Source organism: Rhinoraja longicauda, chromosome 22 (genome assembly GCF_053455715.1).
Source record: "Rhinoraja longicauda isolate Sanriku21f chromosome 22, sRhiLon1.1, whole genome shotgun sequence".
Lineage (NCBI taxonomy): Eukaryota > Metazoa > Chordata > Chondrichthyes > Rajiformes > Arhynchobatidae > Rhinoraja > Rhinoraja longicauda.
In genome coordinates this window covers 16,477,889-16,490,753 of record NC_135974.1, presented here as the reverse complement: position 1 = coordinate 16,490,753, position 12,865 = coordinate 16,477,889, and the positions used below count along the sequence as shown (strand labels likewise).

General features: G+C 47.4%; 1 protein-coding gene across 1 annotated transcript; it reads left to right on the top strand.

Annotated features, from left to right (window-relative positions):
• Positions 1-1,888: 1,888 nt before the first annotated feature.
• LOC144604660 (delayed-rectifier potassium channel regulatory subunit KCNS2) lies at positions 1,889-12,658 on the top strand. The gene is made up of 3 exons (XM_078419300.1): positions 1,889-2,209; positions 10,646-11,640; positions 12,212-12,658. The coding sequence occupies exons 2-3, from the start codon at positions 10,675-10,677 to the stop codon at positions 12,656-12,658; spliced, it is 1,413 nt and encodes a 470-aa protein (XP_078275426.1). The 5' UTR covers positions 1,889-2,209; positions 10,646-10,674.
• The last annotated feature ends 207 nt before the right edge of the window (positions 12,659-12,865 follow it).

Below are 12,865 nucleotides of genomic sequence, written 5' to 3'. Positions count from 1 at the left end.
TCCCTCTCTCCCTCCCTCCCTCCCTCCCTCCCTCCCTCCCTCCTCCTCTCTCTCCCTCTCCTCCCCTCGCTCCCTCTCTCCCTCTCTCCATCTATCCATCTATCTATCTATCTATCTATCTATCTATCTATCTATCTATCTATCTATCTATCTATCTATCTATCTATCTATCTATCTATCTATCTATCTATCTATCTATCTATCTATCTATCTATCTATCTATCTATCTGTCGCTCTCTCTCCCTCTCTCCCTCTCTCCCTCTCTCTCTACCTATCTCTAGTTCTCTCTTTAACTAACATTAGGTCGCCCAATAAATCACACCAAACAGCAGAAGAAATCCCAGTGGGAATCCAACCTCTGGGTGTTTCTGACATCGAATGGGAATCTTTTTTTGGAGGTTGTTTTTAGAGATCCATCGCGGAAACAGGCCATTCGGCCCATCTAATTCGCGCCGACCACCAGTACTATCCTACACACACTAGGGAGAATTTACCCTGTTTACCGAAGCCAATTAACCTACAAACCTGTACGTCTTTGGAGTGTGGGAGAAAGCCAGAGCCCTCTGCCGTCTCTCAGCCCCTCTCTCCGCACCGCTCCATTCGTTCCCAGACAAGGGGTTTCCCTCTGAACGCAGGGACTACAGTGTCGGACAGTGTGGCTAATTGTGACCTCCTCTCTCCCCCTTTCTGGCTCGGTTTGGGCACTTTCTGGCTCGGTTTGGGCACTCCGACCCATTTCATTCCCCGGCCATCGGTCCCAGAGCTCTCTGGAAAATCCCTCCGAAAATCCACCCCGAATCCCCATCCCAATCTCAAGGCAGAAACACACCGCGACCCACCGCGACCCACCGCGACCCACCGCGACCCACCGCGACCCCACCGCGACCCACCGCGACCCACCGCGACCAGTCCGCCTGCGTTTCATCCGGTCATCTCCGGAGTCATTCATTTGAGTTTGGGAAAATAAAAGGTGCTTGATTTATTTACATAGCTATCTGCATACGTGGATTTGAATATATTTATTATGGATGTGCATAAGCATATATTATTTTATATATTCGATGTATTTGTGTATAAATTCCTAACTGCATCTATAAATTCATTGTTTGTGAATCTAGACAGGTTGGTTTTGTGGATTTGAATAAATTCTTTATTTACACTTAATATGATATTCTTTACCATTTATATAATTTAATCTGATATTTAATACTTTCTTTACACCTAATATGATTTTCTTTATAATTTGATATATTTAGTGCTCTTTACTTACGTATAACATGATATTCTTTATCATTTAATGTATTTAATATTCTTTATTTATAAATGTAAAATGATATTCTATATCATTTATATCGTTTAATATTTATTTAATACACTTTATTTACACATAACATTGTATTCTTTATTTAATATATTTAATACTTTATTTACACATAATGATATACATCATATACATCATTGAATACATCTGTAATATTCTTTATTTGCACATTTAATATATTCTTTATCATTTACATAATCAAATCTGATAGTTAATATTCTTTCTTTACACCTTCAATAGGAGTTCGTGTCTAAATTTAAATGTCGTTCAGCTATTTGGACTTGTGTCTGTAGTTTAAATCAAATGTGCTTAAAATTTACAAATGATAAAATTTGAGAGATGGTGGGTGAATGTCAGATGTATTTCGTTTTAAAGCGGTTTCTGTTTAGTGTGGGTGACAGAGGGTCCTCATGGGTGTGATAGTTTATGGAGATTTCTCAGCTGCCCGAGTTTAAGACAAGACATTGCCCCAGACGGTGGGTGTGATCCAAACGCCCGCGACACCAGGAGTTAATCGGACCATGGGCCGGCGCTAGATGTTACTAGAGCCACACATACACACACACACACACACACACACACACAGCGCTGAGGCGACACAGCAAGACTGGAGACCCAGGAACTCAAAACCAGGACCAAATCTTAACTTTGTCCAACTCAAAATCGCCACCAGCTAAAAGAATTGAGGAAAGGAAGCGATTTACAAACGAAAAGAAAGCCTCAGCGTGCTGATAATCCGCCGTGAAACTTGAATGGGCGTTGGTTGATACAATGCAGCCGGGAACCCGCGGAGTGGGAATCGGATAAAAAAAAGACAGCATTAGATATTCCGGAGACGAGGAGAGACGGTCCAGGAGCGAAGGAGCGCCTATAAGGATCGCCGGGAAGGTAAACCCAGTTACATTGTAAAACCCGAGCGAGAGGCTGAGGAAGGAATCCCGGGTTTCATAGCCAGTCACCACCGGGGTCTCCCTCACGTTATCATTCTGCACGTCCCTTTATTGCATTTTCCAATGTCATTTATTAAGGGAGCTCCATGTTCCCCGCCTGTCCCATTGATTTGACCGTTTAAACTAAAGACACCTCTCGGTCCAATGCAAGGTTCCCCGGTAAGAAACAATCTCAGAGCAGTTTGAACTTCGCTTGGATCCCAGTCTCCCTTTCTAAATCCACGCAGTTGTTAAAACTAGTAGCTTAGAAACAGAAATTTGGTGCAGGAATAGGCCATTCGGCCCTTCAAGCCAGCGCCGCCATTCAATGTGATCATGGCTGATCATCTAAAATCAGTAGATCCTGCTTTTCCCCCATATCCCTTGATCTCCTTAGCCCTAAGAGCTAAATCTAACGCTCTCTTGAAAACATCCAGCACTGTCTTCTGTGGCAAAGAATTCCACAGATTCACAACTTTCTGGATGAAAAAATGTTTCCTCATCTCAGTCCTAAATGGCCTACCCCTAATTCTTAAACTGTGACCGCTGGTTCTGGACTCCCCAACACCAGGAACGTTTTTCCTGCATCTAGCTGGCCAATCCTTTAAGAATTTTATATAAAATCCCCTCTCATCCTTCTAAATTCCAGTGAATAGAATGAAGCCCAGTCGACCCATTCTTTCATCATATGTCAGTCCCGCCATCCCGGGAATTAACTTCACGAACCTACGATGCAATAGTAAGAATGTCCCTTCCTCAAATTAGGAGACTAAAACTGCACACAATACTCCAGGTGCGGTCTAACCAGGGCCCTGTACAACTGCGGTAGGACCTCCTTGCTCCTAAACTCAAATCCTCTCGCAATGAAGGCCAACATGTCATTAGCTTTCTTCACTGCCTGGCTGTACCTGCATGCTTACTCTGGCGAACTTCATCCCCCTCTCCTCCCTCCCTGCTTTTCTCTCTTCTTCCCTCTCAGCCTCCCTTCCCTCCCTCCCTCCCTCCTTCCCCCTCTCCCTCCTTCCCCTCTCAATCCCCCTTCCTTCTCTCCTCTCATTCCCTCTCTCCCTCCTTCCCTATCCCTCCTACCTCCTTCCTCCCTCCCTCCCATACTCCTCCCCCTCTCCTTCCTTCTCTCCTCTCTCCTTCCCCAAGGAGAGATTAGAAGCCTGAAATGAGTGGTTGATCAAAGGTGACAGGTCAGTGGGAGGATGGAGACTGGGAAAGGAGCTAAAGGACAAGATGATAGTTGGAGGTTCATGTGGGTCTCTCTCTCTGCCTGGAGAGGGAAATAGACCACTCACGGTGCTGGCAGCTGAAAGGGGGAGTGGAGAGAATTTGCCCATGGGTTGGTGGATGTGGGGGGAGGGGGGGAGAGAGCGAGAAAGAGAGAGAGAGAGATGAGGGGAGAGGGAGAGAGGCTGGGGGAAGGGAGGAAGAGATTGGGGAGGCGGATAAGGAGATGAGGGGAAGATGGGTGAGACTAAGTGAGACTGGGGAGGGAGAGAGGAGTCGGGGTGAAAGGGAGGGAGAGACGAGGTGAGGGGGAAGAGTGAGTTGGGGAAGAGGGTTGCGAGACTGGGGAGGGGCTAAGGAGATGAAGGGGAAGAAAGGAGGGAGAGAGGAAGACTGAAGGACTGAAGGATAGGGGTTGGGGAAGAGGAGAGAGAGAACAAGGAAGGGAATGAGGAGAGAGAGAGAGAGAGAGAGAGAGAGAGAGAGAGAGAGAGAGAGAGAGAGAGAGAGAGAGAGAGAGAGAGAGAGAGAGAGAGAGAGAGATGGGATAGGAAGAGACAGAGACGGGGAGAGATAGGAGAATGATTGAGAGCTGGATGAGAAAATGAAAGGGAAAGACAAGAAGAACAGATGAGGGAGTGTACAGCTGGGCTCTGTGATGTGAATATCCAATGTCAATGGAGTCACCTCCCTCCTCCTTCCCTCTTTCTCCTAATGCCAAATATAAACTCAGAAAACAATGTGTAGGTTGAGTTATTACTGGAAGGATGTGAATCACACTGCAGGTACTGAAGTGTTGGATATGACAATACAGACCGGACGGTGAGAATTCTCCCCAAATCAAGTCGGTTTGGGGAGAATCCTTGATTATACTCGCGACTTCTGGCTTTGTTTTGCTTTTTACACAAATTTATTTGTTGTACTTTTAAAATATCTGTTTATTATATTATTACTGTGTTTACAAACCTGTTGTGCTGCTGCTGTTGCTGCAAGTAAGAATTTGATTGTTCTGTTTCGGTACATGGGGCAATTATCACATTGAATGGTGGTGCTGGCTCAAAGGGCCGAATGGCCTCCTCCTGCACCTATTGTCTATTGTCTATTGTCTATTAAACACCCTTGACCCTTGAGTTTGTGGAAAAGATTAAAGAGAATTAATATTTAATTCCACCCCCGCATCTGTGCAGTTTCAGCTGCATGAAGGACGTTTAAAGACTCTTCTGAAATCAGAAGAAGGGGCCCGAACCGAAACCTCACCTGTCAGTGTTCAGGGATGCTGCCTGACCCTCTGAGTTACTCTGACACTTTGTGTCTTTTTTTTGTAAATGGGCATCTGCAGATCCTAGTATTTCCATTTAAATATTCAATTTGTTCACATTTGGCCCACACCCCTCTAAAGTTTAGAGTCTAAATCTTCCCTATCCATGTACTTGTCCAAGTGTCTTTTAAATATTGTTATAGTACCTGACTCAACTAGCAGCTCATTCCAAATACCCTCCACCTTCTGTGTGAAAAAGTTGCCCCTCAAATTCCTATTAAATCTTGCCTTTTTCACCTTATTCTCCTCTGGTTCTTGATTCCCCCACTCTGGGTGAAACACCCCAGCTAATCTTCATTCAGTCTGTGGAAGGGTCCTGACCCGAAACATCGCCTATCCATGTCCTCCAAAGATGCTGCCTGACTCGCTAAGTTACTCCAGCACTTTGTGTGGGTTTTTTATTGTGTGTGAATCGATGATTACAAACGTAGACATTACAGACACCATCCTTGAGCTGATCATGTCCCTGTTCAAACAATTCAATTCACCATTCACAGTGTCTTTCCCCAGTCAGTCTGCTAAAAGACACTGTTAGCCAGCACTAATTAACTGCAATAATTCGATGGATGGGATTACAAAGATGAGCCATTATTTTAATTGTTTAAGCTCTTAAAGTAATATACAGATAAAGATTCATTCTGTCTGTAATAGGTGTAATTACAGAGAGAGTCACAGTTTGCCCTATTGTGCTTTGGTGACATTTTCCAATTAATGTCACTCTCCCACTCGTTCCTCCTTGCTTTGTTAATTTTTCCCCTTTGTGTATTTATCTAAATCACTTCCGAAAATTGCTATTGGATTTGTTTGCCAGCCAGCACATTCTAGATGGCACAGCTGGAAGAGGCATTGCCTCACAGCACCAGAGTCACCGGGTTCGATCCTGACCTCGGGTGCTGCCTGTGTGCAGTTTGTACGTTCTCCCTGTGACCATGTGGGTGTGGGTTTCCTCCGGGTGCTCCGGTTTCCTCCCACATCCCAAAGATGCGTGCACGTTTGCAGGTTAATTGGCCCGCTGTAAATTGCCCCTCATGTGTAGGGAGTGGATGAGAAAGTGGGATAACGTAGAACTAGTGTGAACAGGTGATTCACGGTCGGCATGAACTCAATGGGCTGAAGGGCCAGTTTCTGTGCTGCACCTCTATCACTGGTAGATCACAGCATTGGGTAGAGGAAACGATTTTTCATATCACCTCGAATTGTAACATTTTCAAGAACTGTTTATTAAGTTTATTAGTTTAGTTTGGTCTATTGTTATGTGTGCTACAGTGAAAAGCTTTAGTTGCGTGCTAACCAGTCAGTGGAAAGACTATACATGATTACAATAGAGCCGTCCACAGTGTGCAGATACAAGATAAAGGGAATAACATTTAAAGCAAGTCCAGTAAAGTCCAATTAAAGACAGTCTTGAGGGTCTCTAATGAAGGATATGGTGACTCAGGATTGCTCTCAAAGTTGGCGATAGGACGGTGCAGTTGCCTGATAACAGCTGGGAAGAAACTGTCCCAGCATCTGGAGGTGTGTGTTTTCAAACTTCTGTACCCCTTGCCTGATGGGAGAGCGGAGAAGAGGGAGTGACCGGGGTGAGGCTGGTCCTTGATGATGCTGCTGGCCTTGCCGAGGCAGCGTGAAGTGTAGATAGAGGCAATGGAAGGGAGGTCGGTTTGCTTGATGGTTGGGGCTGCATCCACAATTCTCTGCAATTTCTTGTGGTTATTTACCATATTCTCCAGATTTGGATTGGAACAATGAATGTCTTTAAACAATGAAATCCCCCCTTTTCTCCCCCCTCTTTTACCTATGCCCCCCCTCCCACTCTCTTGCTCCCTTCTCCCCCACTGCACAATTTCACCTACATTTCTCCCTCCGTCTTTTCTTTTCCCTTCTCTCCACATCTGACACCCTATTGACTCCTTATCTCTTTCCCCTTTTTGTTACCCTTTTGTCTCCTTTTCATCACCACCCTTTGCCCACCCTTCTCCCAACCAAAGCCTCATTCACCTGTATCCACCTATCACTTAGACAATAGACAATAGGTGCAGGAGTAGGCCATTCAGCCCTTCGAGCCAGCACCGCCATTCAATGCGATCATGGCTGATCACTCTCAATCAGTACCCCGTTCCTGCCTTCGCCTCATACCCCCTCACTCCGCTATCCTTAAGAGCTCTATCCAGCTCTCTCTTGAAAGCATCCAACGAACTGGCCTCCACTGCCTTCTGAGGCAGAGAATTCCACACCTTCACCACTCTCTGACTGAAAAAGTTCTTCCTCATCTCCGTTCTAAATGGCCTACCCCTTATTCTTAAACTGTGGCCCCTTGTTCCGGACTCCCCCAACATTGGGAACATGTTTCCTGCCTCTAATGTGTCCAATCCCCTAATTATCTTATATGTTTCAATAAGATCCCCCCTCATCCTTCTAAATTCCAGTGTATACAAGCCTAATTGCTCCAGCCTTTCAACATACGACAGTCCCGCCATTCCGGGAATTAACCTAGTGAACCTACGCTGCACGCCCTCAATAGCAAGAATATCCTTCCTCAAATTTGGAGACCAAAACTGTCAAATTTGGAGACCAAAACTAGGCTTTGTCCCACCCTTCCACCTCTTTTCCAGTTTTCTCTCCCCCCCCCCTCCCTCCCCCAAGAAGGGTCCCGACCTGAAACATCGTTTGTCTCTTCCCTCCACAAGGAACTGACACAAGGAACTGCAATTTGTATGTATCACAAAAAGGAATTATTGACCATAAGCTGAACAAGGCAACCAGAAAAACAAAGCACTTGTTTTGTTTGGAGTATTCACCACAGTTCCATATAATCCATTAAAATCCATCAATGTCCACCAATATTTGCAGTTACCTTTCAACCTGGTACATGGATTTACAATGTTGACACCAGCTGTGAAGATAAAAAATGTTGGGAGTCTTCTTATAAGGCAAGGCTTATAAGTGACAGGAGGAACAGCTGATGCTGGTTTACAAAGAAAAATACAAAGTGCTGGAGTAACTCAGTAGGTCAGGCAGCATCTTTGGAGAAGTGTAGGAAGGAACTGCAGATGCTGGCTTACACCAAATATCAACACAGAATGCTGGAGTAACTCAGCGGGGCAGGCAGCATCTCTAGATAGAAGGAATGGGTGACGTTTCGGGTCGAGACCCTTTTTCAGTCTGAAGGGTCTCGACCCGAAACGGCACCCATTCCTTCTATCCAGAGATGCTGCCTGTCCCGCTGCGTTACTTCAGCATTTTGTATCAATCTTCAGCATCTGTGGAGAACATGGACAGGTGATGGTTTCGAGTCGCTACCCTTCTTCAGCCTGATTGTGGTGGGAGGAGGAGGTGAAAGCTGGTGGAGAGGTGGGAACGGGACCTCTTCTATCCTTATCTTAATCTCACATTTTTTTGTCTGTTCATCTCTTGTCTTTGTCCAACCGTCTGCCAATCAAACCTCCCCCCCTCACCTGTGTCCACCTATTACTCGCCAGGCTAATGGGTAACCTGGTAGAGGTCTTAAAGGTCACAAATGGATGGATTAGCTTCCATTATTAGGGGCATAGACTTGATGGGCTGAATGGCCTAATTCTACTCCTATAACATATGAATACTATACATTAATGGAATCAAGCTAAACTCGAGTAGAATAGGTAGAGTGAAGGGGAAGATCGAGTAAGCGGATGCACAGCTACAAAGTCGTGGCTTCAGGTCAATGACTTTCACTGCGACAGTTGAATACGACCTGCAGTTTCTTTTACAATCTCTTTTGCCTGTGAATCTGATGAAGATATGTGCAGCGCAAGGAGAAAGCAGAGAGCAAATTGATCGCTGGCTCAGAGGGCTGGCAGGAATCAGCTGAGTCATTCATAGACATGCTCTTTCATAGAGTCATAGAGCGTGGAAACATGCCCTTCGGCCCAACATGCCCACACCCACCAACATGCCCCATCCGCACTAGCCCCACCTGCATGCATTTGGCCCTTATCCCTCTAAACCTATCCTATCCATGTACCTGTTTCTTAAACGCTGTGATAGTGCCAGCCTTGACTACCTCCTCTGGCACCTCATTCCATACAGCCACCACCCTTTGTGTAAAAAAGTTACCCCTCAGGTTCTTATTAAATCTTTCCCCTCCCACTTTAACCTGTATCCTCTGGTTCTCGATTCCCCTACTCTGGGTAAAAAAAATCTGTGCATTTACCCTATCTATTCCTCTCATGATCTTATACACCTCTATAAGATCACCCCTCATTCTTCTGCGCTCCAAGGAATAAATTCCTAGCCTGCTCAACCTCTCCCTGTAGCTCAGGCCTTCCAGTCCCAGCAACATCCTCATGTCTTTTCCAGCATAACAACATCTTTCCTATAACAGGGTGACCAAAACTGAATACAATACTCTAAATGTGGTCTCATTAATGTCTTGTACAAGTCATTGTTTCATTTGATGAGTCTACGAGTTGTACCTCTTACCCTACCCCATATTCTACCCTGATCCCCCGTACCTTAGTTCTATCCAACAAACTAGGGACAATGTACAAAAGCAAATGAACCTACAAACTTGTTGGTCTTTGGAGTGTGGGAGGAAACCGGAGCACCCGGAGAAAACCCACATGGTCACAGGGAGAACACACAAACTCCGTACAGACAGCACCCTTTGTCAGGATCGATCCCGGGTCTCTGGCGCTGTGAGGCAGCAACTCTGCCGCTGCGCCACCGTGCCGCCCCAAGGGACAGAAGGGACTTTTGCCCAATCATTCCCTCAATCAAGGAGCCTTAGAAAAATGGTCGACAGAGATTGATTTAATTGATCCCTTGGAGGCTGAGAGGAGACCTGATAGAAATGTATACAATTATGAGAGGCTTATAGATAGGGTAGACAGTCAGAACCTTTCTCCCCACGGTGGAAACATCAAAGGACTAGAGGGCTTTGCTTTAAGATGAGGGGCAAAATTTAAAGATGTTTAGGGGTGTTTTTTTTACACAGAGGGTGGTGGGTGCCTGGAATGTGCTTGTGGAGGAACATATGTCAGTGACATTGAAGAACCTTTGGCCTACGCAGGGAATGGAGGGATATCGATCATGTTCAGGCAGAGTGGATTAGTTTAACGGCACCATGATCGGCAGGGACATTGTGGGCCGAAAGGCCTGTTCCTGTGCTGCACTGTTCTATGTTCTGTGTTCTAATGGTAAAAGTGCAGAGCCAAACGAAAGGTTTGAGGGGTATGGGACGAATGCAGTAAATGAGGGCTGGTTCAGTCAATAGACAATAGACAATAGACAATAGGTGCAGGAGTAGGCCATTCAGCCCTTCGAGCCAGCACCGCCATTCAATGCGATCATGGCTGATCACTCTCAATCAGTACCCCGTTCCTGCCTTCTCCCCATACCCCCTCACTCCGCTATCCTTAAGAGCTCTATCCAGCTCTCTCTTGAAAGCATCCAACGAACTGGCCTCCACTGCCTTCTGAGGCAGAGAATTCCACACCTTCACAACTCTCTGACTGAAAAAGTTCTTCCTCATCTCCGTTCTAAATGGCCTACCCCTTATTCTTAAACTGTGGCCCCTTGTTCTGGACTCCCCCAACATTGGGAACATGTTTCCTGCATCTAATGTGTCCAATCCCCTAATTATCTTATATGTTTCAATAAGATCCCCCCTCATCCTTCTATATTCCAGTGTATACAAGCCCAATCGCTCCAGCCTTTCAACATACGACAGTCCCGCCATTCCGGGAATTAACCTAGTGAACCTACACTGCACGCCCTTCTGTTCCGGGAGTCTTCCATAATGCCGTGACCTCTGTGGTAATCCATACCACTTGGTCTAACCCTGTGTCTCTGTCCGTTCCCCAGGTTACTAGGGATCTGTGCTGCCCGTTACCATGGTGAATGAGACATCTCGATCCTGGGATCCTAAGTTTGAGGACCAGGCCATCAACGTGAACGTGGGAGGCCTGAAGAGGAAGCTGAGCTCCAGCACACTCTCCAGGTTCCCCAACACCAGGCTGGGACAGTTACTCGCCTGCGACTCGGAGGAGTCCATCCTACGAATATGTGATGACTACGACGTGTCGAAGAGAGAGTTCTACTTCGACCGGCACCCGGGTCTCTTCCCCTACGTCCTCAACTTCTACCAGACCGGGAAGTTGCACATGATGGACGAGCTCTGCGTCTTCTCCTTCTCACAGGAGATCGAGTACTGGGGCATCAACGAGTTCTTCCTCGACTCCTGCTGCAGTTACCGCTACCACGACCGCAAGACGGAGAGCAGACGCAAGAACTGGGACGAGGAGAGTGACGTGAGCAGTGTTGACACCTCCCCGGATGAGATCTCCAACTTCAACCGGGACTTGTTGATGTTCGAAGGGATGAGGTACGGCAACTGCAGGAAGCAGCTCTGGCTAACCCTGGAGAACCCTGGGTACTCCATCCCAAGTAGACTCTTCAGCTTCATGTCCGTCAGTGTGGTCCTGGGCTCCATCGCCACCATGTGCATTCACAGCATGCCCAAGCACCAGATATTCGATGAGTTTGGGGAGCAGATCGATGACCCACGGCTGCAGATCGTGGAATATTTCTGCATCGCTTGGTTCTCCATGGAAGTCTGCTCGCGTCTCCTCCTCACGCCTAACGTCAAGAGGTTCTGCTTCCACCCGCTCAACATGATCGACATTGTCTCCGTGCTGCCGTTCTACATCACCCTGGTGGTCGACCTGATCATCGGCCACTCCACGGACCTGGAAGACTTGGGCAAGGTCATCCAGATCCTCAGGCTGATGAGGATCTTCCGGGTATTGAAATTGGCAAGGCACTCAACAGGACTGCGTTCCTTAGGGGCCACCTTGAAGGTGAGAATGAGTCTTTTCCAATTGATGACCATGGCATCGAGTTGTCATAGGGTCATCGAGTCATACAGCGTGGAAACAGACCCTTCGGCTCAACTTGCCCTCACCGACCAACATGCCCCAACCACCCTAGTCCCACCAGCCTGCACTTGGCCCATAGCACTCTAAACCTATCCTATCTTATGTACCTGCACAAATGTCTCTTAAATGAGAGGGGGATATAGGTAGAAGGGGAGGGGGGAGGGGAGAATGAGGGGTGGGATAGTGGTAGAAATACAGAAAAGAGAGAGGGGTTTACAGGTTAATTGGCCCTCAGTAAATTGCCCCTAGTGTGTAGGGAGTGGATGTAAGTGGGATAACATAGAACTAGTGTGAACGGGTGATTGATGGTCAGTGTGGACTCTGGAGCTCCTGGAGGCAACCCCTGGGGTCACAGGGAGAAGGTGCGAGCTCCACACACAGCCAGACAATGCCAGAGGTCGGGATCGTGCCGGGGTCTCTGGCGTCGCGAGGCAACGGCTCTACCCACCGTGCTGGCCCCAAATACTGACGGATCTTTGCGTGTGTTTTACAGCACAGTTACCGAGAGGTGGGCATTCTGCTGCTGTACCTGGGCGTCGGCGTGTGCGTCTTCTCCGGCATGGCCTACACGGCCGAGAAGGACGAGGACGTTGGTCTGGACACCATCCCGGCGTGCTGGTGGTGGGGCACGGTCAGCATGACCACGGTGGGTTACGGTGATGTGGTGCCCATCACCGTGGCCGGCAAGCTGGCCGCCTCGGGCTGCATCCTTGGTGGCATCCTCGTGGTGGCCTTGCCCATCACCATCATCTTCAACAAGTTCTCCCACTTCTACCGGCAGGAGAAGGCGCTGGAAGAGGCTGTGAGGGGGAGCCGGCGGGTGAGGAGAGAGGGCGGGGAGGAGGATAGCAGCGAGGGAGAGGAGTCGACACAAACGAGCGACCAGGCTTTACGGCCTCACTCCATCAGAACAAAGGACCAAGAGCTGCCCGCACAGTAAGACTTGTCAGAGCCACAGAGGAATCGTTCTATAGAATCTATATTAGATCACGGGACATTCTCTACACGGGAAGATTCTGACCGAATAGGATGGTTGTGAGAATTTTACACCCCTTCTCCCTGGCCATAGCCCTTGTGAACATCTTCCTCCTGTAAGCTAATGGCAGCCACGATGTGAAATTGTTAGTCATTCTGCTCATCTCCTTGC

Bases quoted from the DNA above. Each gene is read 5' to 3' on its own strand.
- LOC144604660 (XM_078419300.1), top strand. From the start codon at position 10,675: ATGGTGAATGAGACATCTCGATCCTGGGATCCTAAGTTTGAGGACCAG. The intron at 11,641-12,211 runs GTGAGAATGAGT...TGTGTTTTACAG, and splicing joins CCTTAGGGGCCACCTTGAAG to CACAGTTACCGAGAGGTGGG.